The sequence below is a fragment of the Toxotes jaculatrix genome, chromosome 21, assembly GCF_017976425.1.
Source record: "Toxotes jaculatrix isolate fToxJac2 chromosome 21, fToxJac2.pri, whole genome shotgun sequence".
NCBI lineage: Eukaryota > Metazoa > Chordata > Actinopteri > Toxotidae > Toxotes > Toxotes jaculatrix.
Window position 1 is genome coordinate 19,333,747 of NC_054414.1, and position 27,572 is coordinate 19,361,318.

General features: G+C 43.4%; 2 protein-coding genes across 6 annotated transcripts in view; both read left to right on the forward strand.

Annotated features, from left to right (window-relative positions):
• The window catches only part of rnf213b (ring finger protein 213b), a 29,472-nt gene extending 16,275 nt beyond the window's left edge, over nucleotides 1-13,197 (forward strand). For both annotated transcript variants that reach the window (XM_041066738.1, XM_041066739.1), the window contains 33 exons: nucleotides 68-203; nucleotides 452-640; nucleotides 728-861; nucleotides 980-1,155; nucleotides 1,231-1,434; nucleotides 1,684-1,871; nucleotides 1,953-2,073; nucleotides 2,461-2,561; nucleotides 2,824-3,003; nucleotides 3,121-3,266; nucleotides 3,353-3,452; nucleotides 3,625-3,736; nucleotides 3,963-4,167; nucleotides 4,276-4,466; nucleotides 5,019-5,141; nucleotides 5,770-5,871; nucleotides 6,020-6,262; nucleotides 6,852-6,936; nucleotides 7,039-7,073; nucleotides 7,177-7,280; nucleotides 7,384-7,528; nucleotides 7,621-7,786; nucleotides 7,879-7,973; nucleotides 8,091-8,339; nucleotides 8,613-8,745; nucleotides 8,881-8,964; nucleotides 9,591-9,774; nucleotides 9,934-10,135; nucleotides 10,223-10,300; nucleotides 10,495-10,692; nucleotides 11,335-11,424; nucleotides 11,884-12,062; nucleotides 12,596-13,197. In XM_041066738.1, the coding sequence (XP_040922672.1) occupies nucleotides 68-203; nucleotides 452-640; nucleotides 728-861; nucleotides 980-1,155; nucleotides 1,231-1,434; nucleotides 1,684-1,871; nucleotides 1,953-2,073; nucleotides 2,461-2,561; nucleotides 2,824-3,003; nucleotides 3,121-3,266; nucleotides 3,353-3,452; nucleotides 3,625-3,736; nucleotides 3,963-4,167; nucleotides 4,276-4,466; nucleotides 5,019-5,141; nucleotides 5,770-5,871; nucleotides 6,020-6,262; nucleotides 6,852-6,936; nucleotides 7,039-7,073; nucleotides 7,177-7,280; nucleotides 7,384-7,528; nucleotides 7,621-7,786; nucleotides 7,879-7,973; nucleotides 8,091-8,339; nucleotides 8,613-8,745; nucleotides 8,881-8,964; nucleotides 9,591-9,774; nucleotides 9,934-10,135; nucleotides 10,223-10,300; nucleotides 10,495-10,692; nucleotides 11,335-11,424; nucleotides 11,884-12,062; nucleotides 12,596-12,734 (4,817 nt within the window). In that variant the 3' untranslated portion in view covers nucleotides 12,735-13,197. The remainder of the gene's footprint in view (nucleotides 1-67; nucleotides 204-451; nucleotides 641-727; nucleotides 862-979; nucleotides 1,156-1,230; nucleotides 1,435-1,683; nucleotides 1,872-1,952; nucleotides 2,074-2,460; nucleotides 2,562-2,823; nucleotides 3,004-3,120; nucleotides 3,267-3,352; nucleotides 3,453-3,624; nucleotides 3,737-3,962; nucleotides 4,168-4,275; nucleotides 4,467-5,018; nucleotides 5,142-5,769; nucleotides 5,872-6,019; nucleotides 6,263-6,851; nucleotides 6,937-7,038; nucleotides 7,074-7,176; nucleotides 7,281-7,383; nucleotides 7,529-7,620; nucleotides 7,787-7,878; nucleotides 7,974-8,090; nucleotides 8,340-8,612; nucleotides 8,746-8,880; nucleotides 8,965-9,590; nucleotides 9,775-9,933; nucleotides 10,136-10,222; nucleotides 10,301-10,494; nucleotides 10,693-11,334; nucleotides 11,425-11,883; nucleotides 12,063-12,595) is intronic.
• Nucleotides 13,198-13,472: 275 nt separating this feature from the next.
• Nucleotides 13,473-27,107, forward strand: cep131 (centrosomal protein 131). Of its 4 annotated transcripts, none has more exons than XM_041029262.1 (30): nucleotides 13,473-13,586; nucleotides 14,584-14,800; nucleotides 15,014-15,108; nucleotides 16,736-16,847; nucleotides 16,995-17,122; nucleotides 17,505-17,609; nucleotides 17,794-17,973; nucleotides 18,102-18,219; nucleotides 18,341-18,457; nucleotides 19,106-19,298; nucleotides 19,420-19,514; nucleotides 19,617-19,745; nucleotides 19,878-20,070; nucleotides 20,226-20,320; nucleotides 20,444-20,623; nucleotides 20,753-20,944; nucleotides 21,052-21,189; nucleotides 21,290-21,415; nucleotides 21,524-21,640; nucleotides 21,912-21,941; nucleotides 22,401-22,503; nucleotides 22,918-23,119; nucleotides 23,749-23,856; nucleotides 24,468-24,585; nucleotides 24,767-24,841; nucleotides 25,436-25,578; nucleotides 25,797-25,974; nucleotides 26,078-26,274; nucleotides 26,829-26,889; nucleotides 26,990-27,107. In XM_041029262.1, the coding sequence occupies exons 2-30, from the start codon at nucleotides 14,615-14,617 to the stop codon at nucleotides 27,059-27,061; spliced, it is 3,786 nt and encodes a 1,261-aa protein (XP_040885196.1). In that variant the 5' UTR covers nucleotides 13,473-13,586; nucleotides 14,584-14,614; the 3' UTR covers nucleotides 27,062-27,107. The 4 variants fall into 4 exon arrangements, with proteins under 4 accessions (XP_040885196.1, XP_040885195.1, XP_040885197.1 ...); XM_041029261.1 differs by having other exon boundaries at nucleotides 14,614-14,800; XM_041029263.1 differs by having other exon boundaries at nucleotides 14,614-14,800; nucleotides 19,617-19,730.
• Nucleotides 27,108-27,572: the final 465 nt, after the last annotated feature.

The window sequence follows — 27,572 nt, forward strand, 5'->3', positions numbered from 1 at the left end:
AGAGCAAATACTCTCATTTTTGTTGCATCTTCAGTTGTTTCTGATAAAACTCCAATCTTCATTAAAGCTCGCTTTCAGAGGGTGTTATTGAGTAGACTGGCTGAGGCCTTGGCACAGAGAGAAGAAATGATGGACTCTCCCAAGGAGTGGGTGCGCAAAGAAGCCAACAAACGGCAGGCTCTACAAGAGGGGGGAACTCTGAGGTAAAATCCCCTCAAATGTGAGGATCAACTGTGCAAAAATCTTTGTGACATATGGTAATTAGCTCAGTTAAGAGTAATCGTCCTTTTGCCTTTTGCCACAATATTTTCCACTATTAAATTAATGGAAAATAAATTAGAGGATTCTACAGTCTTGGTGGGGTTATGTGGCCTTGAAGAGATTTCTAGTGGAATTGTGGCGATCAAGGAGTCAATCAAACGTCCGGTCCTGTCCTATCTTTATCCGGTAGACATACCCTGTGGCGCTGTCTTCAGTCTACCGTGACTCCGTTCTTGGCTAGTCTGTTGGAGGTTATGGACAGGTATGCAAATCTGGACCTGCTCTCTGATCAAAGGCTCAGTCAGGGCCTGATAAACCTGTGGGTGGACATCCTGGCAGATTCACAGATTTTAGACCTAACACCTCTCCAAAAACCAAGGTATTGTGTATTACTTGTTCTGTATAATTCTCACAGTTACTTTAATCAACAAAAGGCATAATTGTTCTTTGATTATTATATTTTTAGTGAGGCAGACCAGGAGGTGCTTGTGCAGCACTACTTCATGTTGGATGGTGAAGAGCAACCCTGCTCTGCCCCGTTCAGCTGGCTCATCAGAAGGCACCTGGAAAGCCTGTGGGAGGAATCTGAATTTATGCCAGGTTTGTCCAGGTCTCACAGAGTTTTTAAATAAAAAAAATATATATTTAAACTCAATGCTTTGTGGATATAATAGGTTTAAAAAAAAATCATTTTCTGGATCTTTTATCTGTTCCTTAGTAACTGAAGAGGATGGTACAGAGAGGATTCGCCAGTTCGTGAGCACCTTCAACAACAGCAGCCTGGGCAGCCACTTCCAGAAACTCACGGACGGGGAGCGATTGGAGTATAGCCATCACTATCTGCGAGACTTTCTGCTGCTTTCTCTGAAGATCAAGTCAAAGGATGAGCTTAGGGTACAGACATTATGAGTCAGACATTTAAGAAAAACATTTTGGGAACAGCCACTCATCTCCACTTGTCACATACAGGTGTTCACCAGGGCCATGTTGGGCTGTGTGTCTGAGCTTCAGACTTCCATGGGTGCCACTCCTGACCTCTCTCCTGCCTGGATAATGGCTGCTGCCAAACATTTTGCCCCCAGACTGGACACTCTCTGCCACATGTTTCTGCTGCAGCCTCAGCTAGCCACCAGTGTCTTTCAGCAGGGGTCAAAGAGGGCGTCCCAAGAAATGGTGAGATTAACCTGTTGGCTTAATTTTACATAACCTCATCATAATGGCTGATGGGATATACAGATGTCCTGTCAGCACTTATGTATACTGTCAGACTAGTGATAATGTAGAATGCTAACATGCTAATCTTTGCATGTCTAACATCAACATAAAAGCATCCTGTAATTATTAAGACACTAACAATAAAACATCAACATGTTATAATCTTAAACTGTGCCTCGGCATGATATCTGTTCTTGCTGTCGGCAGGTGGAGGATATTTTAGCTCTTGGTGTCTGTGTAGAGCAGACCAAACTACTCACTGTGACGTCGCAGCAAGAGTGCGAGTCCTTTGTGAGCAGAGTGGAGTTTTTGCAGCCTTGTCTCGACAGAGCGTTTAGTCAGAAATACAGAACCCTCTGCAGCGCTGGCTGCCTGCAACACCTGGACTCCATCAGGTGAGTCTGGCAAGATGTACAGTTTTTAAAAAAAGGTATTCTGTGTCTGAAGTTTATTTACAGTCTCATCTGCCCATTCAGGTCGCTGTGGTATGGGATGCTCATTGTTGCATCTTTCATTCAGCACATTGTTTTTCAAGTTAAAGAGAATGACCTGCGATTGAAAGAACTGGCTCTCAGACACTGCAGCCTTCATCTGATCGTACGTAAAATGCTTTTTTTCTCTGTTTTTGTCTTGATATTATCAACTAGGGTTTCCTGTATCCTGAGATATGTTGTCTCATCTCTACTGTGTTTCCACAAAGGTTAATGTATTTTTTTATAAATATTTATTAATTCTTTATCATTGTTGCAGACACAGTCTCATTTTACTTGAGCATTAGCAGTGGGAATGCCCACTAAAGGAAATTTGCAGTAGAAATAAAACGATATCTAGACCCAGAAAGGACAAAAGATTTCTTACTAAGGACAAGAAAAACAGTTGTCCTCAACAGTTTGACATGAGCAACAAAAGTGAAATATATAAGGTCAGATGGGTGGGACATGAAAAAAACAAGACGTTTTCATTTTTTTTCTGGTTTTCTCACAGCTGATGCAGGAATCACCTGATGTAAGGAGCCTGGACACACTGCAGCAGCTGATCCGCATCCTCAATTCTTTCCACGATGAGTGCATCAGCAGGGATCTGAGGTCAGACTCTGCTTTTAATGTCCATTTTTCATGTCCATATGTCCATCTTAACAAGTCCCAAACTCTTAGGTCAAACACAGTTTCACAAATTCATTTGAACAATGTATCTGAAACAAGTAACAACATCTCACTATTACTATTTTAAGCAAAATTATTTTACATAAGATATAACAAAATGTTTTGTAATATACAAAATAAGATAATGAATATTACTTCAATCGCAGAGCCATAATCAAATCTCTCATGATATTTCTTTGTAAAGGTTTGGCATTTCCTGTCCAGTTTGCTTGTTGGAGCTCAAAGAGCCGTCGGTTCTTCCCTGCCAGCACGTCTTCTGTCTGCCATGCCTCCAGCTCTGCATTCAGCCACACAGACGTTCTTGCCCTAAATGCAGGGCAGATGTGCCAGCCAACTTTGAGCCGACTGTTTCTCACACCGTCAAGTGAGTTGGGAAAAATAACGAACAGTAATTATAGAAATGTGGTGAGTCATTTAGTCAGAATCCATCGTTGGAAACTCTGCATTCTAACCATAACAATCCTTTGTTTTCATGGCTCAGCTCAGCCCTTCAGCAGCATGCAGCCATCAGGGGCTGCTGTAACTCCTTCTTCCTGGAGGTGGTGTCCAGGTTCTGTCTGTCAGAGGGCCAGAAACCTGGAGAGGGAGTGGTGGAGCTCCTCTTCTCTTTGCTCGTCTCTTCTAACGGTCAGTGAAAGCGCACGGTTTTAACTAAATACCATATGACCCTTTGATGATGGTTGTTCACCCATGGGTTCTTTTGTGTGCTGCAGGAGATGTGTACAGAACCAGAGAGCTCACTCCTTTCCTGGAGTGTGTGGATAACAATCCGGTGGTCCGATCCGTGCTGCCAAAACTTTTGCTGCAGTACAGGTGGGGGCATGAATCCCAGCAAGCATGGGTGGAGGAAGTACTCAAACTCTTTGCTCATTTAAAAGACCACCATATTAAGAAACTCCAAGTATAGAATTTGCCCTTAAAGTCTGAGTATCACAAACTTGTAGTTACTGTAGCGAAAGTAAAGACACTGTCGTACATCTTTCAGTTTTGATGAGGTCAAGGCTCACATTCAGACCTACCTGAAGAATCTGGAGGAGAACCTTCTGGACAGAGAAGACCGCACTGAACTCTACCTGCTGTTTGTCAACTGTTTCCAGGTAGAAGACATAAACACGTTGCCACGGGTGCTTTCTGCATCTACATTATCATCTTAAAATTGTTTATTTCTGTTTATGTAGATCACTGTAGATGTTCTCTACAGATTCTTAATCTATTCTATTTATTCCAAGCAAATAGCTGCGGTTGCTGCCTGAAATAAAAACATCTTTTGCACCTGAGAATCTTCAACCAACAATTAACTGCATCTTTTTAAATTATTCACAGGACTCTCTGTTGTGCTCAGATGCAAAACAAGTAGAAGAGAGTGGAGAGAAACAAAGGCAGGCAGAAATCAGGTTCCTGAGCAGGATTGCCAGGATGCAGACTCCAGACAGACGGGAAGACCCGGCAGAGTTCCTGCTCAACATAGCCAGGCTGAGAATATGCATGAGCACTGCAGCCCAGCTGCTGGAGAAAGCCACATTTCAGGGTGTGTGAACTTTGCTGAACTGAGATCAGTTACTTAACTGACATTTCACCAAGTGTGCAGTAGAGATAAACATTAAAAGATTTTTTGTTGTTTCTTTTTGAAATGCAGGCAGGCGAGATGCAGTGGAGGCTCAGTACCTTCTGCAGGTGAGGGCAGTGTGTGAGTACTGTGGTAATGACTGGCACAGGGTTTACCTGCTGCGAGCTCTCCACAGACTCTCTGGAATGGACTGCATACTGTCCCTGATGAATAGTCCAGCCTGGAGATGGGTTTTCCCTGCAGATCTCATTCGACTTCAGGTAAAGATGCTGCCAAAGTGAGGAAAGTAATTCTGACAGTATTCCTTCAAACCAGCCATGGTGTTTTCTCTCGTCACTGTGACATTTTATTTATCATCACAAAAGAAAACCATCTGAAGTCGCTTTGGTTCTCTCTCCAAAAGAGCTTCAGTACAGATAAAACCTTTTTTAATACGTGTCCACATTCATATTCTCATGCAGAGTAAAAAGTAAAAAGCCATTGTGTGTTTGACCTAATGCTCGTCCATTCCTGCAGCAGAAAGGCTGCATCACTCTTTCTTATGGATTATAGGAGTTTATGCTTTTCTTGATAAAAGACCATGTATTTGAGCAGCATTTCTCCTAACATGAGCTGGTATGTGCTGTTCTACTTTGCTGATATTTTTAAGTGTATGTTTAGAACTGCAGCTAAGAATTATATTCATTATCAATTCATCTGTTGGTTATTTTCCCAGTGAACTGATTAATTGTTGATTGAAAGGAGAACAAGCTTAGAGATTTATTTAGAATGAAAACAAAGTGAAACACTAAAATGTTCTTTTTTTCTCAAAGGGGATGATAGCGACTAATGTGGACCAGTTCCTCTGCTGTGGGACGCCTTACCGAGCTGTGAGAGATGCCATGACCCAGGTTCTGCTGGAGAACAGATCAGACGCCTTCATGACAGAACTGCAGGTCAGAGCGTGACTCCAGAGTTCACAGAGAAACTGAGGAGAATGTTTAGATAATGAGATTTATGAGCAGTGGACACAGTTCAGAGGTGCAGCAGCAGAGAAAAGGCCAGTTAATGATCCTGCTTCAGTGTCAGTCAGCGCCGTCAAGTCTCAAAATGACCACTAGAGGTCAGAGAGCCTATGTGACTGAAAAAAAAAAAAACATTTGCCAATCAGTTCATCAATGGCACACTGTACTGATATGTGGTAACACTATCATTAAATCCCGCAGTTTTGCATTTCTAAGCACTATGTTAACACTGAATGAATGGTTGCTCATTATTACTCATTGTACTGCAGTTGTGAGCAGATATAAGAAACTGTTTAAGCTTTTATTAATAGTATTTATTAACAATTACAACCTTTGCTTATAAAGACTCATATATTTTTTATAATTGCAGCTGTGCTTTATTATAAGGCCTTCCACTGTTTACTTCCCATCTAAAACAAAACCCTGTAATAAGATGTTATGATCATTCCATTTTTCTGGACATGTTCAAACTACTTTGCTGAAGCAAAATTCTGTTGTTATTATTGTTTCATCAACTCATTTAGGATGTGATCTCCGTTGTTTAATATTTTCTCTATAGAAACTGGGACGTTCTCAGATCAGCCTTCTGGCCCTGGCCTTGTTCAGACACATCACCTGCCTCTACAAATCACCTGACGTCAACACACATCCTTCCTCACAGGTCAGTGTGCAGGATGTCTAATGCTGAGGGCAAATAGTGGAAACTGTTAGTGAAAAGTCTTGATTTTAACGTTCAAATTGCCGAATCAATTTGAGCTTTGTGTTTGAACTTTTTTCTTTTTGACATGTGGCTTTATATGAACTTACAGGTCACAGCAAGACTGGAAGAGCTCCTCAAAAATATCGGATCAAAGGAGTTCAGGGAGTTCTGCTCTTCACTTCTGTTGAATCACATTGGTGGACCGGGTTCGTGTCTCCACATCAACGCAAATCTTTCAGCTCAGAGACAAACCCTGCTGGAGCTGCTGGTCCATCTGGATTCTGTGGTCTTCAGTGGAAATTCTTTACTGGGTCCTCTCTACCAGATAGCCTCTCAGCCTCAGAACGTTATAGTAAGACACTTCTTACCTTGGGCTGTATGTTTTACTTTTGCTTCATGCTATCTCGTATTTAAAGGGACAATCCACTGATTTTACACGAGTGTCAGTTTACTCGTCACGGCGAGTTCTTCTGAAGTCAGAGAAAACAACCCTAATGACTGACAAGCATGAAGTAGCTGACCTGGAGGTCTCGACGATGCTTAAACTGTAATTTTTCTGAGCTGTTTAAGGACCACCTCGGATTGTGTCATTAGGGTTGCCTCAGTCTGAGAGTATTTTTAGCACTTAGGTCCAGAATAGGCACTAAAAGTCTGCTTCAGTTTTTCAGGTTCTAACTATTTTTACTTAAATCTTTGAAAGGGACCCTTTTTGTTTCATATTTTTCCTTAGAATGTTTTGCAGCAGTACGTCCAAAATACGGCGATCGCCTTAGTTGACAGTAAACTCTCCTCATGCTACAGCACAGTTCATTATCTCTGTTACTTTTACTTGGATAAATTTCCAGATAAAACTAAAAACTGACAATAACATATGCTACTCATGCTTTCATCTGTTTGCCATGAATGCAGAATATTAATTCAACTCAAATTTTTCTTACGAGGCTTCCTTTCTGCCAACCATGCCGGCTGATCACAGAAGTGAAGCCAGACAGTGGTTGAGAGGAGAGAAGAAACTAGAGATGTACAGTAAGTATTTTACATTGTGAAGCTTTAGGTTGTTTTTCTCATCAGCAGTTCTTTATGAATAGTCCATCAGGATATTTCTAATGTCGTTCTCATCATTTTTAGCCTGTGCCAATGGACACGTATGCTTTGTGGGAGAGGTATGAGCTTGTTTTCTGTGTGTCCCTTCATCAAATATTGAGAATAAAATAAAAAAAATAAAAATAATTAAATAATACATGATATGCTTCTGTATTTTCACAGTGTGGTAAACCGATGGTTGTATCTACATGTCCTGACTGTGGACTTCCAATTGGTGGACAAAACCATAGTCCAGTCAGCGGGTTTACTCGTGAGACACATCACAGGTATTAACCTGTTTAAGTAAGCAGCTTTGTGACGGTATTTTCTCAGTCAAGTATTTGTGTTTGATTTCATTTGTGTTCTTTCTAAATTTGTTTGAAATTTCAGAGATCAAACTCGGACAGGACACATATTAGGAGACGCTGATCGGAGGTCTGAAGCCCCTGAAAGACAGATGACTTCCGCTCAGTCCTGTGTCCTGCGGCTGCTGACTCACCTCGCCATGCTTCAAGGCACCATAAGAAATCAGAGAGTGAGACTTCACCTAAATATGCACCAGACTTTACATGTCAGGTAAAGTCTGGTGCTACAGGTGATACATTCCTGTGTTTTTTGGTGTTGCAGGGAGTCGAAGACATGATCCACCCCAGGCCGACAAATGTTTTCAACTTCCTGTGGGACCACCTGGAAAAGGACATGAGTGTGCTGGGGAAGGCTTTGAACCAGAACATGGACAGCACAGCGGTTACAGTGCATTTGATTCTCAATGTCTGCACAGAATTCACTACAGGTGATACTGACTTTCCAACGACTTTCAGGGTGCTGCTTCTGTTGTTTAAGTAAAAAAACATGTGACATTGACTCTGCTGAATGTTATCAAAGGTTCCCACCGTGCACAACCTGATCTGTCCTCCAGACAAGGACGGCAGCAGTGGGAGAAGCTCGTCTGTGATTCTGCCATCAACCCAGTGCTTCAAGTAAGGAATACACTGTTTTACAAGTAGTCCATTGGTTGATTGGTTGAATCAATGCTTACATTTCGTTTTGTGCTACATGGTGATAAAATCTTGTTCCCTTTATGTGCATGCTTTCAGAATTTGCAGCAGAATCTGGCTGAAGCTCAGGACAGAATCGCTGCTGATGACAGACTTGCTGGAAGCCCCCTGATGAATCTTCTCTATGGGGATCCTGGGAACATGTTGTCCCTCCCCTCGGACTGCCCGACACATCGCTCCTCCTTCTGGACTCTCCCTCAGATAATGACAGTGGAGCGATTTTCTCAGTTGGTGGGAGAAGCACAAGGACGCAGCTCTTTACCTCTGCTGATCGTGTTCCTCAGGAAGGTACCGATCTTCATCAGTGGCATGTGAAATCCCTTTTCTGACAAAGACTGGGGACACAGTGGAGGATAATCGGGCTGATGCACACTGATCTGAGGTTTCTCATAATGAACTTCAGTGGTCACCAGCTAAAGTCTGGTCACCTCCTCCTGTTACTCCACGGCTGTCCTCAAACTCGGGTTATGTGACATTGATGAAATGTTGTTTTTGGAGCCTAATTTTAGTTTAATTTAAAGTGTTGTACTGATTTTCTTTGTGTGTGTGTGTTTGTCCCAGATCCACTGTGTGAGACAGTTACACCACCTACCTGAGCTGGCTGCTTTACTCTCAGACCTGCTGAGGGTGTTCCCTCTGACATCAGGCTCTGCATCTCAGACCATTGCACAGATGTTACAACAGATACCAGCAGGTACATCAATTTTTCATTTATAATAGATTGTACAATATCAGAAATGAAAGAGTAAAGAAAAACCCCACTGCAAGCATCTCACACACGTACAGACACACTCTTACACAACCTGAGTTTCCTCATTATCCTCATCAGGATACCAGAAGAAGAAGCTGCTCGAGAGAGTGGAGAGATTCGTCAAAGTGTGGAACTGCCTCCGAGCAGAGGTGGCAAACAACTGTAAGCATGTCCCTGTTAACAATTAACTCGAATGTTTTAATGTACAAAAAGAAACTGACTCAGTTAAACATTATTTCTTTAAGACAATTTATGTGCCTTTAAAACTGAGCATATGTTTAATGGAAGTTAATAAAAGCGAGACCAGCCTAGTGACATGATGAAAAAGAAAGTTGGGATCAAATGTGACATTTTTAGTGAAATGTATGGTCAGCACTTTTTTAAACAATTTGAAATGATTGGAGTTATTATTTTAAACAGGCCATTCAGTGCTTAAATCTCACTTTAGAAGCAGTCTTCCACTTTGACATCAGTGTTTAGGGTAAACAGTCTGAAGTCTTCAGGGTTTGGTATCATAATATGTAGTGAAATGATGGAAACATCACATTGTGTCTCTTATTTTAGAATAATGTAAGACATTTTTGTCAGAATACAGAGACTTTCGCATTATTCTGTGTTTATTTAATGAATATTCTGGATTAATTGGTATTGAATAAAAGCATAATCAGCAAACTGAGACTGAATTACAAAAGAAAAATAATAACCATGCAGTTAATTAGAGTTAAGCAAGAGATTCATTGTATGTGGTGTGGTCCTTTACTTTCTCCCATGTCTGTGTGTATATATAGCAGCAGACTTGGGTGTGGATGTGAACTTGTGTGAGAAGGAGCTGACAGCCGAGAGCTCTGGGGAGTTTCTGACACCGTGCCGACATGGACCGGGGTCCTGTCTCCGAACTCTGGTGGACTTCCTGTCTGAGACTCACAACAGCCTGGTGAGAGAGGCCAGGAGAGTGAGCCACCAGGACGACAGGTCAGTACACCCTGTCCAGACTCAAATGACAAAACTTCTGTATTATTTTTGAGGCTCCAGAACAAGCATGGACTTGAGAACTGAGATTTTTTGTCAAACATTCAGGCTCATGAAACTGTGATTTTAAAAAAAATATTTACTCCTGTTTAATTTCCCCAGTGAATATAGTGTTCCACTGGATAGAATATCAGAAACCCAGCTGACCCTGTGCAACCCAGAGAGAGAGCTGCTACCTTTGGTTTTAGCCCACTGTCACTACACCTTGAAGAAAGGCGGGGAAACAGACAGGAGCTACGACCTGCCAGGAATCCAAACCCAGCTGGCCCGCCGCTTCCTGGCTGGAAAACCACTTATCCAAGCGGTAAAAAACTAATCATACAACTGCATGCAGATACCAGGTTATACAAAACACTCTGCTAGCACTGTTGTCCTCTTTGATCCAAACCAGGACACTTCGAAGTACCTGAATAGACACCTGCAGGATTTCACTGTGGTTCTGTCCGAGGTCAGAGGAAAGATTCGTCAGGTAAAACCATTTCACTTACTAAGAAACGTTAGTATTTCACGGTACAAAAGTTTTCATCTGGAACAGACAAATGCCAGCCGAAGAATGTTCACAGTAGTTTCCCCTGTAGGATTTTGTGAGGCCACTTTGTTCATGGTCAAATTCCTTCCCTCTCACTCCTCTCACTACTGACAGTTCCTCTGTCTGTATTGCAGGAACCGTTGAAGGGTTCCGTGAGCAGTACCATGAGAACAGTGCTGCGTTCATACACAGATGTTTGTGATGCTGTGTTTGTGGTGGAGATTGGCCTTCGCTTCCTTGGCAAGACGGGCGGTGATCCTCAGGGTCAACTTTTGTCCTACCTCACTGATTCTCTGCAGATGCGCCCACAGATTTCCAGCACTGTAGCCAAGGTAGAAACCTCCAGACCCACAGCTATTTCCAATGCAACCACCATGCAAAGAACGTGATTATGTTGATCTGATTTTGTAAGCAGTTCCCTGTCAAAACTCCTCTTTCTTGTCTTTTCAGCCACACTGCAAGACCCAAAATATGAAATAAGAGAAAGTTTCTCTGCTGCTCTATTACATTACTTTACATAGATTTATGGGACCATAACAGTGGTTTTGTTTTAATGCATCTACTCCATTTGCTCCAAATCACTTTACATAATGCATTTTTTGTTTCTGGTGTTTGGGAAATGTGTCTGTATCTTGTCTGCCATTCCAGACATCCTCTGGTTTCCATGGATTTCTGTAAAATATGAAAATCTATTAGAAGACTCCTGAAACTTGCACAAATTATGTAGCCCATCACAGTGAAGTTGAATTGTCAAGTACTATTGTACAGATGTTTAAACTCATCTCCACTTTCCCTCTAAGGTCCATGCAACAATAATATAACACTGACAATGGCTGCAGTAGGAAAAAATACATTAAAAATCATTTTAGCTTGCATCAAACATGAGCTGTAATTCAGGGGCTGAAACATGCAGGAAACAAAGGATGAAATGGTCTTTTAAAACATTAAACTTCTCGGTTTCATTTTCGTTTTAGGGTCTTGCAGAAAGCAAACTGGAAAACAGTGTGTTCACCTGGCAGCTCCTGACTTGTTGGAAATCTGAGCTTATTCTCAACAGAAAGCAAGTAGGTATCAATAAATTCATAAAAGTCGAGGACTTCACTGGATGTGGCTGAAAAAATAAAATTATAACACTGAACAATGCTATTTTTCAGTCACAACACTGAAACTGTGCATAAATGAAGCTCTTTTACAGACTTAAAAATCCACAAAACTCCACCCATGGTGACCACATAATTTGTGTTTGAGTCACTATTTTCAACCATGACTTCCGCAGGCTGCCAGTGACTGACCCCAAACACCACAGAGTGTTCAATTTTCTGAGCTGTAATCCGTTGAAAGTGTGCTGTCTGACACGGTGGGGGCCCAGAATTTGACCCCAATAAAATCCGAGGAATTCTGTCTTCACTGCAGTTTCTGCTATGCAGTACATTTCTTGTAGTAGTAATAGTTCTAGTAGATATTTTTTATTATACAAGAAGTGAATTAAACTTTGATTACACTTGATCATGATCATCTTTCAGGACCCATTCCAGAGACTACCTTCAGAGTTCCAGCAGAAGCTGTCTGAGAACGAGAGGAAAGGACTAAAGGTTTTCCTCGCTGTCACAGATGTTGATGCTTTCTCTCTGGAACTGCATGAAATTCTGCTGCTAAAGACAAGCAACGCTGTGCCTGACCAGGGCTACCAACCACACTGGGAGTAAGCACAAGCCATTTGTATTCACCCCTTTATGGTGAAAACACAACTAATTTACCATTTGTGAGTTTAGGTTCGTTTTTGTTGGAGGCAGCACACCAAATGGTGAAACAATCCCAAAACACTTGAATTATTGACATTAATTCCAAAGTTCACCCAAAGGGTGTTTTAAGAAATAAGAATTTTTTTGTAAGCTCATGAATGAAATAAGTGTGCCTATTGTCAGTTCAAAGATTAACACCCGAGTCTAAAGGAATCCATTGATTCTAGACAGCTTTAATCAGAGTAAAGTGTGGAGGTCTCACCCAGGGCTCTCCCATGGGATTTGGAGCCTTTTGACTTCCAGGACCAGAGCGTGACCCCTCCAGGCAGCCATCTGTCAAGGCAAAGGAGCTTAAGTTGTATCCTCTCTGCCACAGGTCATTTCTATTGAAGCAGCAGCTGGGCAGGGTAGTGAATAGGAATGCTTGTGGTGAAAACAATGGTTTCAGTGCTAACAGTTCTTCATGCCCTCCCTCTCTCCCTGCTGTTTCCAGCATCAGGTGCACCTTAGAGAGCCATTTGGAGCAGAAAGACCTTCCACCTCTGCTGGGGCTTGAGTTTCTACCAGAGGAGATCACACTGGGACAAGGAGCTGATGTGTGGAGGGTAGCCGTGGAGTTTAAAAGAAGATAGATTATTTCTACACGAAGGAAATCATTACAGTTCATTTTATGTTCTTGTTGTTATTACTGTCTATAAGGGAATATCCGAAAGAAGATAGAGTATAAATTAAATCATTCAAAAAGGACCACAGAGACACAAAATGACTACAAAGGAATACAAATGAACATAAAGAGACAAATAGTCTCACAATAGTTTGTAGTCATTTTATGTCCATTTCAATCTGGGAATCCCACAAAATCTGCATCCAGGGGCCTATGTTTTTATAAGCTATGATTCCACATGAAAAGATACACTCTGATTAATTATGCCTTTCTCTGATGTAAATATTTTAATGTTTAAATGTTGAGATTTATTTCTTATTTGTTCAAGTTTCAAAAGACCGAGAAATTGGTATTTTTAGGCATTGTCTTATGTTCGGTCTGTTAACGGGGCGTCAGGGAACAATTAATAAATCAATTGTGAATGAACTGGAGCCAGTTTTTCTTAGTAAAGTGTGTCCCCACCGTGAAAACTTGAAAAGAAAATACCATTTTGCTATCACGCCTCCTGATGCAAAGTCAACCAAACGGCTGTTTGAGCCACGCCCCTTAGAAGCTGCACGGTAGACAGACGGCTCCTTTCAGCCTATCAGATGCACAAATACAGGGACAGCGTTCTTTCTTCACCAATCACAGACGACGGGAGGCGGAGATGATCTGTGTTGTTACCACAGAGATGATGTTCCGCGTCATTATGGTTATCCGTATTTGTCCACCGAGTAAACGGAATACTTTCACTGGGCAGAGGATTGTGTTGGGAGTTAAAACACCACCGTGAACGCGTACTACAGCTTATCAGCGATGCTGCCATCCAGCTTTTGAAGTGAGTAGCCTACGCTAACCTTCTTGTTCAGCAGCCGCCGTTTTTTGGTCTTGATGGGAGAAACATTAAAGACGTTAAATGTTAGCTAGAAAAGCTGGCTTCGGCAAAACTTCATTTGAAAAAGAACCGATTTTATTTCTCTTGAAAGTCAGCCTACTAGATTATAACCGTTAGCTAAGTTTGCCTGCTGAGGCTAGGTGGTGATTTAACAAATCAGTGTAAATGCGTGTTGTCGTATTGTGATGTTACGTTACGAAACATCAGTTCGGATTCATCTGTCCCGATCAACGAGGTAACGTTACTAAGGTTAGGTCCACATTTACCATTAGCATCGGTGTAATAACCGCGTTAGCTTACTGTAAGGTTAACGTTATCAATAGCTCACTTGTAGGGATAAATATTTTGTAAACTAACGTTAACGTAGCTGACGACAGCTGTGTTTTTTCCGGTGCTGTTTTATAAGTAACGATGTTTATCGTACCTGTCATGTTTCACAATGTTGTTCATTGTAATGAGAAGACGATAAGGTTAGCTAATAGAGCTAACAGACACCTGCCACAGGGTAGCCGCGACAGTTAAATGTCAGGAGCAAGCGTTTGTTTTAGGAGGGCTGCTTTCAAAGCCGTTAATGTTAGGTTTAGTTTACACCTTAGCAGCGCCAGGGTACTGCTACCTCTTAGCCTCAGCAACACTGCATTTTATTTCCATTTTTTTCGATTAACGGGCTTAGTTCGTACCTAACATGATAAACGTTTATCTGTTAAAGAACAGGAGCATAGTCAGCACCCAACAACTGTTAACTGCTGTCAGTTGGTCGTCTGTACTGCTGTCAGGCTGTCCCCAGCGGTGGTAAAAATAGTGAGTGGTTTTGTTGTTGGTGACCCTGGGAGACAAAACAGTCGGGGGAAAGTGACTGTTGTTTCCTCTGTTGCTGTGGTTGTGCCTGTTGAATGCCCAGAGAAATTGCATGTGCGACCCATTGTGTCTTATTTCAAAGGCTATTGCACTCTGTTCCATGTTTTGGAAGGATGCATACAACACGCAGCCCCTCATCCATCCCGACAGGTGTCTCAGGAGATGCCTTGGACCTCAGCTTGTCAGGCTCCCAGCTTTCAGTGTCCAAAAGACCCAGCAGTGCATCACCTGGGAAGTACTTCTCTCGGTCTGTGTCTGTTTCTGTGGCTGGTGACAGCAGAGGAAAGCGTAACACCCTGGTGAGTAACTGTGCACTGCCATATGTGTACTTTTGATCTGGCATCAGAAATGAACTGCAGATTGTTTATGAGTTTTTAGATAATCACTTCAAGATGTAGGAATGAGCCAATCAGCACTGTCCTCTAAGGTGCTTGTGCCAGAATTCAACGTGACAGTGTGCAATATGTGCAAACAAAAGTTATAATTCTTTAACAAACCTTTTAAATCCACAGAGTGATGCCAGCTTTGGTAGCTCCCGCTCCATCAAGAACCTAAGGCGGTCCAACAGCACCACTCAGGTTAATCAGCAGGCCAACATCAGTTCAAGGTATAAACACACAGACATACATACACCTGCTGATGTAATAACACTGAAGCTATATGTGCTTGTACCACATTTACTAATAGACCAGAAGTATTTCACTGATATTCAGAATCTCCTCTTATTTCTCTGGGTCAAACCTATTTTCTCCATTCCTTATCACTGACATTGACACACTAAACTGCATATAGTACAGTATGTGCTGATACATGTACTCTACAAAGCCTCAGGCAAAACTTGCTCTTAAGGTTCTGTTAGATCATCAAATGGCCTTTACAGCAGCATACATGCTTCTAAAATATGAAGGCCATGTTGTTGTGTGCATTTTAGATAAAGTGCGTCAGACGGTCTTGAAACAGTGCGAGTGTTACTAGGAACAATCTCTGTCCTCTAGTCCTCTTGCACAGAGCTCTTTAAACCAGGGTGCTTCTCTTCATTGAGCAACAGCTGGCAGCCCTGAAGCTTCAGCAGTTCAGACAATGGGAATTGTGGCGCGCCTCCTCCTGCATAATAAAGAGTAGAGGGAAGCTCAGTGGCTGTTGCTAGGGTCGCGGGGTGCAGAGACTTGCTTTGTCTCAGGTTAGAGGGGGAGGGCCTGAAACTCGGGGTCAGGTTACCCCCTACACCGGGAGGCAGTGAAAGGAGAAGTGTGCATGCTCTGGTTCTATTGTCCGGCAGCTGCCGCTATCCCCCCTCCCCTCTCTCCCTCTGAGGATGCAGAGCAGAGGACCTTTAAATTTAAAGACATTCTAAATACCCCCAGCACCCACCCCCAAGTCCCTGAGTCTTTCAGGCCTGTCATTGGGTCACTCACCACCCTCTCCCTCCCCACTGCTTCCTCCCCTCCATGCATCACTCTCTTGTAAAGCAAAAAGTAGAGGAATGTGCTCCCTGAATAGTGTTGTCAGATTGGCTTTCATTGGGCCAGCTGGCTTTACCCCACCCACACCCCCCCAAGACATACACGCTCACACACATGCTCGTTTATATACTTACCCAGACAGAAACACGCTGCAGCACAGATACTAGAGACCAGACCAGGCAGGAGGTCACCCTACATCTGTGCCTCATGGTGGAGGTGCTTGTGTGTAAGGCTATTTGAAGAATGAATGACAGGCCATGGGGATCAACATATGCATGCATGCATTTACATGGAATCCATAACAGAGTTCTCTCTAACAGACGGTCAGCTGCTATATAATTCCAGTGCTTGGGGGGAGAAGAGACAAGGATGAGACCCATTTCTGCATCTGTCATTACAACATTTAATCACAAAACTAAAACCCAAAAAGCCATGACCTGAGGTCCCTGCTTTGTGTTGAGTTGTTTAAATGTGTGTTGTGCACTGCTAAGCCCTTGTTGTGTGAAAACGGAGCCCCCTCCCCATCATCACCACCACCCGGTTTTTTTTACAAGGACACTTGGCTTACAGCTACCACATCAGCCTTTTGAAGAGTCATTTTAAAACATGTTTTCTTCCTTTAGTTGTATCTTTGCATAGAAATAATTTGGGTTGTTTTGAGATTTCTGTGATTTCTGTCACCACCAGTGATCATTTGGTTTAATGGTAAAAAGTATAGTGCGGTATTGTACTATATGGTCCCAACCTGTGGCTGGCTTGTGTGCTCCTCAGTCAGGACCAAAGTGAGGACTACCTGGCCCTGTTTGACAGCAGCTCAGATGGACGGAAGAAACTGGCCAGCCTCAGCAAAGCCTCACCAGACAGAACCACATGGAACATCCTGGTATTTATCATCAGCTACATTTATTTATTTGTTAAATCGTGTTGGAGCTTTTCCTCCTTTCCCAAACATTAAACAGGGTCAATGTGAAGGTTGCCAAATATAGAGTAGTTCAGTGATATCAACAGCTGTATGTTTCCTGTCTTTAAGGACGATCAGCCCAGAGCTTTCCCCCTGCACTCGAGCTCCCGTAGCACAGGCAGCATGGACTCTCCCACCAGCCTGAAGAAAAGAGAGCCTGGCATTGCTCTGGCTGCCACCTTCACTGCCAACAACAGGTGGGCAGCGTCTCTGACACTTCCACACACAAAAGTCCTGGTAGAGCCGGGACAAACCTAACACCAGCCCAGTAACTACTTGCACTGCTGCATTCTGGATTTGTACCTGCCTCTCGTGTTTCATACCTGTTGATCGCGGCAGCTGATACTGCAGACAGGAATTCCACCCACACACTTCCATGTAAATTGTCAGAAAAAAACCTGTGTGGGCTGAGTTTGTAATAGGGTAAGAATTTATATCAGAGCATGTACAGTATAAGTTACAGTAATGCCTTGAGGAGGGTGAAGTGGCTGTGACACTCTCAGTACTTTACACAGATGCTAGTTTGTAAGTCAGAACTGTCTCCTGTACAGTCTCACTGTGCCTTTTGGTTTTTCCCAGGAGTAACAAGGGAGCTGTGGGGAACTCTGTCACCACCATCTTACATAACAACTACTCTGAGAAACCTCTGACACCTAAGAGCTCCAACCAGAAGCCGTCCTTTAAGTATGTTTGTGTATTAGGCTGATATTAGCCACAATCAAAGAATGCTTGATATGTGCCAGTTTGTGATGGTAGCCTCCACAATGGTGGATATCATGGTCTGTTCAAAGTCATACTGTTTACAATCTGTACTGCCACAGTGGTTGTTTATGGTAACCACCCTATCTGATTTTGTATTTTCTTTTAGTAACATCCTAAAAGCCACAGCAAATGATGAGGTGTTACTGGAGAATGGCTCCCTGACTAAGTCCCAGAAGAATTTCTCTTCAACGTCCTCCACTACCAACAACAAATCTCCAGTGTCGGCCCAGCGTGGCAGTCCTGTACTGGCTCGAAGGAGGGAGGTCACAGAGGAGGAGGCTGAAAGGTTAGACCCACTAAACTGTTTCAGAGGGCTGTTTCCACAGTGGGTCTACTTCTTAACTGATTTATTGCTGCTGATGTTCTTTGTGTAATTCTTCTTTGACTCATAGCGGTTTTCTCATGTATTTGAAGGTTTATTCAGCAGGTGAACCAGGCAGCAGTCACCATCCAGCGCTGGTACAGACGCCATGCAAAGCGACGACACACAAACCAGGCAGCGCTCAAACGTGTCCTTGCCAGTAGAAGAAAGGTATCAGTCTGTCCCCAGGCTGCCTTACTCCTTACCTTTTGTTCTCCAAGGTCTTAACTGGGTTTATCTCTCTCTCTTTCATTGCTACTGCATTAACACTATCTGTGTCCTCCCCCTGTAGGAGTGGGAGGAGAGAACACAGGAGGACAATCGCCTGGAACAGCAGCAGAAAAAGGACGAAGACAGGAAACGAATTCGTGAAGAAAAAGCTCGTCTGGCCCGCCTCGCTGCCATCCAGGTGCCCACCTCTGATTTACTGCAGTTGTTTTGGTGTTACACTTCTTAGAATTAGGTGACTTATAGAGACATATTTTAAAAATAAAGGTCAAAGCTCTTGCAGCAGAGGCTGACGTAGCCTGATTTTTAGTCCTTAATATGGGTCAAGCTCCAAAAACAATAGACCCTACGCTCCCCAGAATGCAGCTCAGAAGGTGCTTGTTAGACCTTTCTTGCTTGGTGAACATCTCTGAAATTAGCATGTTATAAAGGCTTTCCTTTAAAAAGAAATCTAGTCTCCAAGGGGAGATTCTCCAGTGGCAAATAAATACATGAAAATATGTGAAACGTTTCGGACCAAAGTTAAAAGCATTACAATCTGTAGAACTGCACTAACAGAACCAAAACACAGACAACTTTTCTCAAATTAAAACTGACTTTAAATCAGCGTAGATGCTGAGTAGATGCCACAGTAACTTATATTTGGGAACATATCTACTTTGTTAGGTTATATACTTGAAACTATTTTGTATATTTTATGACCCTAACCCTATTGTGTAGTGCAAATTACATCATGATTTAAACCTTTGAATCATGCCCCTTTGTGGAAGTTGGATCTGGATTATAATGGTTTACAACACTTTTGTCTCCCTCTGGTGATGTGGTAAAGGAGCTGCAACAGAAAAGAACCCAACGGATTACAGAGGTGCAGCATGCAGCTGAGGCGGATCTGGAAAATCTGAGGCAGACTGGTGTGGTTGGACATAAGAAGCCTCCAAGGATTTCCCTGACCAACAAAAGTCCAGACTCACCAAGCAACAACAGCCCACTGTCACCCACAGTTGTCAAAACCAAGAACACAGGTTTGTGTCTTTGTAACTGTCCTTTAAGATGTTATAACATATTTACATCCACTCAAGGTTTCAAAACAAATGTCATTGCTGACAAGTGAACTGATTTACTAATGGTTATGTGTTTCCACAGACTCTAATTTGAACGTAGTGGCTGACTTAGGTGAGCTGAGCTTCAGAGCCATTTCCCCAGCTCTATCCAATCCTAGAGGTTCTCAGTGTTCCCAGGTAAGTAGCTCCCAATGGTCACAGCTTAGCTCTGCTTACTTCATTCACTATCTCCACCTTTGTCCTGATTTAAAAAAAACAACTATTTCTTTACTCTTGTAGGAGCAAGAGGACAGAGCAGAAGAGGATGTTTGCCTGGAGCAGCAGCATCAGGACACTGATAGGAAACTGATCCGTAAAGAGAAAGCTCGTATGGCTCGGGTCGCTGCTTCCCAGGTGAACACATCTGATGTACGTACTTTGTGTTAAACCCTAAGCCAGAGTTAAAGCATTGGTTCTAAAGTTGATCAATCAATCAAATCACACTGACTTTGATTCACAACTCTTGGCTGTCTAATGTCGCCCTCTGGTGGTCTGGTACAGGAGCTGCAGCAGAAGAGAACCCAGCAAGTTGCAGAGGTGCAGCATGCAGCTGAGGTGGAGTTGGAAAGTCAGAGGCAAACCAGTGTGGTTGGACGCAAGAAGCCACCCAAGATTTCCCCGACCAACAGAAGTTCAGCCTCACCGGGCAACAACAGCCCGATGTCACCAACAGACATAAAAACTAAGAACACAGGTCTGTATGTCTCTGTTGCACCGTATGAATGCGCTCACTCTTAGTGGGCTGGAGAAGCCAAAAACATTTTCATGTGCAGTTAATGTTGCTTAAGAAGTGCATTTTTTGATGTTAAAAAATCTTGTAATAACATTAATGGTTAAATGTTTCCACAGACACAAACTTGAATGTTGTGACTGACATAGGGGAGCTCAGTTTCAGAGCGATTTCCCCGGCTTTGTCCAACCGCAGAGATTCTCAGTGTTCACAGGTACATAACTGAAAACTTCCAACTTCACTGAAATGATCAAAAATCCATCTACCACTGTAAAACATTCAAACTGTTCTTTTGTTTGGTCCTATGAGAAACATGTTTGCTATGTCCATACTCTAGGAGACTCTGCAAAGGTCAGTAAGTGTGGAGGACCAGCGGCAAGGAGCATTGTCCAGCAGGGCTCAGTCTAAAACCACCCTCAACGAGCTGCTGGACACACTGAAGCTTTTAGAGGAGGAGCCAGAAAGGCTGTCAGAGCCAAAGTGCTACCGCAAAGAGAAATATGCCTGGATAGATGAGGTCAGGATTCATTCGTTATGTAGTGTTTATCTTCAATGTCCAGGGTTTTTTCTTCTAATACATCAGAAAGAAAACATAAACTACTAACACCATATCTGTAACCTGCATTCCCACCATGTGTCATTAAAGGATGGAGACTCCAACTCTCTGACCACTGACAACCTGGAGCGTCATGGGCAGCTGAGCCACCACCCTGCACTGCCAGACGGGGGCGCCCTGCTCTCTGAGGCCAAGCTGCAGAGCATCATGAGCTTCCTGGATGAGATGGAGAAGTCTGAACAGGAGAGACCACGCTCGGTCACCTCAGGATCACACAGAGAGGTCAGGCTCTGCAGTTTGATTCTGTGACTATGGTTGGAGCACTGCAAGGTTTTCATATATGTTCACAAAATGCAAAAATGTGCATGACTGGATCTTTGTGTTTTCAGGCTGTGTTGTCTGAGGAGGAGCTGGCTGGCGTTGAGCAGGCGTCGGCCACCGCTGCCGAAGTCACCGGCTCCATGATGAGAATCAAACTGGAGCTAGAGGAGAAGAAACGCACCGTCAACATGCTGCAGGCTGCACTGGTGGGCCGATGAGACACCGTTTTGATGTGGAGAGAAGTTTTTGGCCCTGTTAGCTGCTGTAGCTCAAGTTTGTTTATCTTCTTCGTTTTCTGTCCATCAGGCCCAGCAGAGGGAGCTGACGGTGAGACATGTGAAGGAGACAGAGAAGGAGCTCAACAGAAACTTCCAGCTCCAGAAGGAGCAATATGAAGCCACCATCCAGAGACACCTCACTTTCATTGATCAGGTAGGTGAACCTGCACAGTCTGATCCCAGCTGCAAGCTGCCTTCAAATTCTTCTTTACCTATTCTGTCTTTCTCTCCCTGTGGGTTAAAGTATGTTCTCTTTCTTCAGCTGATCAATGATAAAAAGACTCTGAGTGAGCGCTGTGAGGGAGTGGTGGGAGAGCTGAAGCAGGTGGACCAGAAGTACACCAAGAAGATTGCACAAATGCAGGAGCAGCATGAAATGGTGAGATGGCTAAAGTTTTCACATCAGTGGAAAAACACAAGTCATGACATTAATTTAACGTTTCTGTGAAGATTCAAGAATCAACAACTGCACTTGTTATTTTTTACTGTGAATAACTTCTGCTTCTCTGCCTCTGCTTTGCCTCGTGTGTGACTGTATCTTGCTTTCTTGCAGTGCTGCTTTTGTTTAACTGTCTCTTCTCTGTTTTTCCCTCTCTTCTTTTTCTTCACTGCCTCTGTCTGTCATTGTCTGTGTGTTTTCCTGGCTTTAGGTGTGGCAAATTCTGGGTCCCTTGTGTGAGGTAACTTTGTTTTTTCCTCTAACCCAGTCATCCTTGGAATGATCATCTCTCTCATTCTGCCATTCCTTTTTTATTTCATTTGTTTGTCCCACTCAACTTCTCTTGGACAGTGTGTCTGCATGTGAGTCCCCTCAGTCTTTTCTCATCCCTTGATTTAGATATAAAGCTTGCATTGCCTTATGTAATTACGTTGATTGTTTTACCCAGAATTTGTTTCCACTCTTCCTCTTTTTATCCTGTGTGGTGTTTTTCAATTTACTACTATTTGGTCTTGTTACATAAATTCCCCTTGAATTTGTTATTCATGTTGTCAGTGTCTGTAAACTGAATCTGGTACCTCCCTTATTTTAAACAAGATAAATGTTATGCTGCTTTATTTGTGGTCCTTATCATGTCACTGTCCCATCACACCACCTCCGAAATTTACCCTCTGTGCTTCCCCACTCCCTCCCCCCATAGGAGATCAAGAAGTTAAAAGACCTAATGAGTGCCACAGAGAAGATCCGCCGGGAGAAATGGATTGATGAGAAAACCAAAAAAATCAAAGAGATCACCGTCAAAGGTAGTGTAGTCAGATCCTTAGCTCAGAGCGGAAATCTACGATTTATACATCTTTACCAAAGCTTCATTAAGATCAAGGCATAATTTTAAAAAACCTGTGTAATTCTACCTCGCTTAAGGGCAACTTTTCCTAACTGCTCTTATCAAGAAAATCTGTTATAAGTATGAAAGTGTTGTTAATTTGAACACTGGATTAGTAAATAAACTCAGTAATTTCAAATGTTGTTCCGCCTTGTTCCACTTTGTCTTGCATGTGATGAGCATGAAAAATGAGACACAGAAAAGAATTTTTTTTTTTTTAAACCTTAATCATTCCACTTTTTTGAGTAAGTTTTATTCAGTGAGCTGTAAACGTTTTTCAGTTCCTGAGCGGCCACAGATCATGAACTGTTTTCTGTCCCTCCTCCTCCCTCAGGTCTGGAGCCAGAGATCCAGAAGCTGATCTCTAAACACAAACAGGAGCTGAAGAAGCTGCGGACGCTCCACGAGGCAGAGCTGCTGCAGGCAGACGACCGGGCTGCTCAGCGCTACGTCCGCCAGTGTGAGGAGCTCCGCCAGCAGTTGGAGAAGGAGAAGGAGGAGCAGTGTCAGAGAGAGAAGGAACTAGCCAAACAGAGGTGAGGATGTTACATCATCATTACTCATACTGGCCTCCTCTGTCTTTCTGTATTTGTTTCATACTTCCTTTACATTCTTCGTATCTTCCATGAACAGTTGCATACAAGAAATGCACCAGTAAATACAGTGGATGGCAGCTTACCTAGCTGTAAGAATTAAACATTTAAAGCATCCAGCCACACTCTCAGCTCTTTCAGCTCTGTAAGCTGAGAGGAACACAGGAAAAGCTTGACAGTAAAACATCTTCAAGACCAAGCAGCCTTTGTTGAGCTCAGTACATTAAAACCTGAGAGAGACGGCCTTCAGTCTTAACACTTTATTCAACATTCCTTTTCATGACTGTTTTTGGAAGAATTGAATTGATGCTGCTTGTACTACACAGCAAGAGAAGCAGACAGACATACAGAGAGAAAGAGGGAGGCTTTTAATTTTACTTGCATCCATGGTACATGAGGGAACACTGTAGAGTTAATGAGTCTTGCAGATGAAAGGCTGTTAGCAAAGTTTCGTTAATTAGTCACTTGTTTGTGTGCTCTGCCAGTGTGTAGTAATTATTGTTTATGTTAATTTTAGCAGCCTGTGTTCAGTCCCATTCAGATGTGTGTGTCTTTTTGTTTGTGTGTGTCAGATATGAGAAGCAGCTTCAGGAGGAGGAGCTGTCCCTGCAGCAGCAGAGGAGGCGTCTCTACAAGGAGGTGGCTGATGAGAAAGAGAGGCTGGCCCAGCTGGCTGCAAGGTAAGGTCAAAGGTCATCAGCCTGTCTCTTTCTGCAGTGAGAATCTGAAGACCTAAACCAGTCATAACAAGAGGCATACCCAGAAAATACTGGTGCAAAATGTTCCAGTACTTTGTCCTCACTGTAGTCCCCAGGCGAGGAAGCTGAATCAGTGGAAAATCAGAAACAGTCCTGTGGGTGTTCAGTCCATTGTTATGGTAGGTTACAGTCTAGTTCAGCAATTCTGGCTCACTGTTGAGAAACAACCCTGAAGATTCATTTACTGGAACAGCCTCCAGGTTCGATTTTTTTGTCACACAGTAGAGGAACTGTTTTTTTAAATCCCACCATTGTGATCCCGCCGAAATCCTGATCATTCCCATGTCTCGACCTTAAATCCAGCTGAGAGTATTAGACACATGTAGCTGTTAGTCAAGTGACCTTTAGAAGGTAGAAGACTGAAATGAGCGCTGTGTGAACCGAAGGTAAAACTTTAAAATGATGAGGTACCATGATGTTGTGAAGCCATGCATTTGAATGTATACTGTTTACTGGCAGCAGTAAACAGCAAACAGAGAGGCCTAAATATGTGGTGCCCCTTTTCAGGGTTCTTCTTCGTGTTTGTCTTGCAGGCAGCGAACTGAGCTGGAGGATCTGCGGCGGCAGCTGGAGGAGAACAGCTCTCTGGCTGGACGTGCACTCAGAGAAGAGCTGGACAAAACCAGAGAGGAGCAGGAGAGGAGACACCAGGTGATGAGAATGAGCTGTGCAGAACATCAGTATCAGAATGAGTCACTTCAGATTTCAACAGAGGAGACTCCAACCTGCTGTCTCAGTGCTCTGTCCAGTATCTGCACCTCTATCAACGTCCAACGTTTAAGGCAGCTAGCTGGTCTGCAGCACGCTGACTGAGTGTTGTTTGTGTAACTAGGTGGAGATGAAGGCGATGCAAGAGCGATTGGACATTGAAAAGCAAACATGGGAAGAAAACTACAAGAAAAAAGAGGTATGCTGATGCTGGTGTGATATGCTTTTTTTGCTGTTTTGTTCACAGTGAAATCACTGGGTCAGCTGGGCCAGCCAGTAAGAAATCACTGGAAACCAACTAAATATAAAGTACTGAGTTTCTGGCCCCTGTAGGCATCTGGGTGGCCGGTTCATTCTTGTTTCCGGTGAAATGTAAGATTTCTAGTGTTCCCGGTTTCAAATACAAGAGTCAGTGTAAAAAGCACAGGAGCTTTTCTGATTCAAAATGGTCTTTTTCCATTGTATGTGGTGACTTCAGAGGCTGGCACATCTCCAGCTCTCTGAAGTGGAGCAAAGTGAAAGTGACCTGTGTCCTACAACTCTGTACTTAGATGTTATTTGGAGGAAGCCCTGGGGGTGTAGATCACACGTACAGAGGAAGAGCAGAGTCGCTGAGTCAGGAGTTGTTAAGAAAACACAAACACTCTGTCAGTGATACAGGCAGGAATTTCCACTGTGGAGTCAATGGTTAATAAGACAGGCCTATATTACTTTTTTATGTGCGTGTGTGTGAGTGTGTGTTCATATATGAGGTCAGCCAGGACATACAGAATGTGTATATGTGTGTCTGCAGGAAGCGTGGCTGCTCAGCCGCGAGCGCGAGCTCAAAGAAGAACTGCGACGAGAACGCGACAAAGAGATCGAGCTTGCCATCTGGACGCTGGAGGAGGAGACCAGCAAGGACAAAGAGGAGTGTGAGAGGGCAGCTGACAACAGGTGTGTGTGCACTGCTTCTCAGTGTTGTAGACTTTTAAAACCTTTTTTGATTTGTTTCTTTTGGTATGCGTTCTCTGCTCAGCACCTGAAAAGAATTTTGAATGTGCACATTCTTCTTTTTCTTTTGCAAATCCTGGTTGCTCAATATTTCCTTTGCGTGAATAATGGCTTCACCAAATGTTACATCAACACCAACCTGCAATGCACTGTGTTCTCAGGGTGAAGCGTGTGAGGGAAAAATATGAGGCTGAGCTGAGGGAGCTGGAGCGATCTGAGAGGGCGGCCGTGGAGAAACAACAAGAGCTGAGGAAGCAGCAGATGGAGACGGAGGGAGAGCTGATTAGACTTCAGGCTGTGCTCAGACAGAAAGAGCAAGAGACTGAGGATATCACACAGGTAAAGAGCAAATCCCTGTCATTTGGAAATTGCTGAAAAGTGCACACATTAAAATACAAAACATCTTCAGATAGATTCCATTTGAATTTATCTGACTTCTCAGACCAGGGACAAGCTGGTGGACGAGCGTCGCAGCCTGGCGGAAGTGATAAGGCAGGAGTTTGCTGACCGGCTGGTGATGACGGAGGAGGAGAACCGTAGGATGAAGGTGGAGGTGTCAGAAGTCAGGGCAAGGCTACGGCTGGAGGTGGAGAAGGTCACCAGGGAGAAGGAGGAGGAGCTGGCTGAAGTCCATCAACGGTAAGGTGGAGGGGGAAAACACGGTGTGGAAAAATGAGCTTTATTCTGTTTTGTCCTTCCATCCACACAAAGTTTTCAACCCCTAACAACTGAGCTTGAAAACGTGTGGGTCTAATTTTAAAAAGTGAACCCACAGTGCTTTATACGGGACTGTTAGACAGGTTAAAACATGACATGAATAAAAATGTGACATTTTTATAGCTGATATATCAAGTGCAATAATGTGTTACTGTCATTGTAACTGGAGACGTGGCACACTTTTCCCTAACCAGTACAAATAGTTCAGGTGGAATAGCAGGACAATCAAAAGGCCTGTGTGTGTCAAAGAAAAGACAGGATGTCCCAGGATTTATCTTTTGTACAAAGGACAGTGACCCAACAGTTTCATGTGATTGTTTATTGGCAGGTTTCAGAACCATGTTGTCCAAACTGTCAGCCAGTGGGGGATCATTGCTTTCATTGCTTGCTGATTTTGAGATGAGCAGTGAAAGTGAAACAAAGCAAACCCTCACTGAACGTTATTAACGCCTTTTGTTTTCCCTTTGATTTGCAAGAGTTAAGTTGGCCATTTTGAAAAAGGATGAAACTGTCAATAATCTTCGGAAGCAGCACGAGGTGAGAGACTGGGTCTTTGTGTCTGTGCATGATTAACAAGAAAACAAGCTGTGGAGAGATGATTGACAACATGTATAAATATCAACCTCTCCTCTGATAGGCTGCTCTGAAGAGGGCAGATCACCTCGAGGCCCTGTGGGAACAGCAGAGGAAGCAGCTGCTGGAGAAGTGACTGACAGGAAGGCCAGGTTTTATCCACCTGGACCTCCCCCCTCTGCTCTGAGCTCTAACCGTTGTGTCGCTCAAGCCCCTGCTTTTTTGTTTTTTTCCTTTGGATGTTGTTCCTGCCAGCGAGTCTGAACCTGTGGAACTTCAGAAGGTTGAACAAGTGACTGAACCTTGTCCTACCTCATTTGAAAAACACTAAATGGGGAAATGCACTGGACCTCACTGTACAGCCCCCCACTCTACAACCCCCAGTCCTTCCACCCCAGACATGAAGGAGCATATTGTGTTGGAATTTCCCTAATTTAAATTCCAGAGACCAGGTGGAACCAAATAAAAACACCACGGGTGGACTTCCCATTCTTCTTCTTTCCTTTGCAGAGGTGGTTGCTGCATTTTTTTTCTGACTGTACCCCCCCGCCCCCAGCTCCCCACACGTTCCCCACAGAGCTGCCACAGAGAACAGTTCCAGATGTTTCTGAACCAGCCCAGGCCTGTGCTGGGGTGAAGGTGGGGGT

What these genes read in the sequence shown, in the direction of transcription:
- cep131 (XM_041029262.1), top strand. Translation starts at nt 14,615, where the DNA reads ATGCATACAACACGCAGCCCCTCATCCATCCCGACAGGTGTCTCAGGA. An exon ending in TGTCAAAACCAAGAACACAG is followed by an intron (nt 19,299 to 19,419) that starts GTTTGTGTCTTT and finishes GTGTTTCCACAG; the next exon opens with ACTCTAATTTGAACGTAGTG. An exon ending in AGACTGAGGATATCACACAG is followed by an intron (nt 25,975 to 26,077) that starts GTAAAGAGCAAA and finishes CTGACTTCTCAG; the next exon opens with ACCAGGGACAAGCTGGTGGA.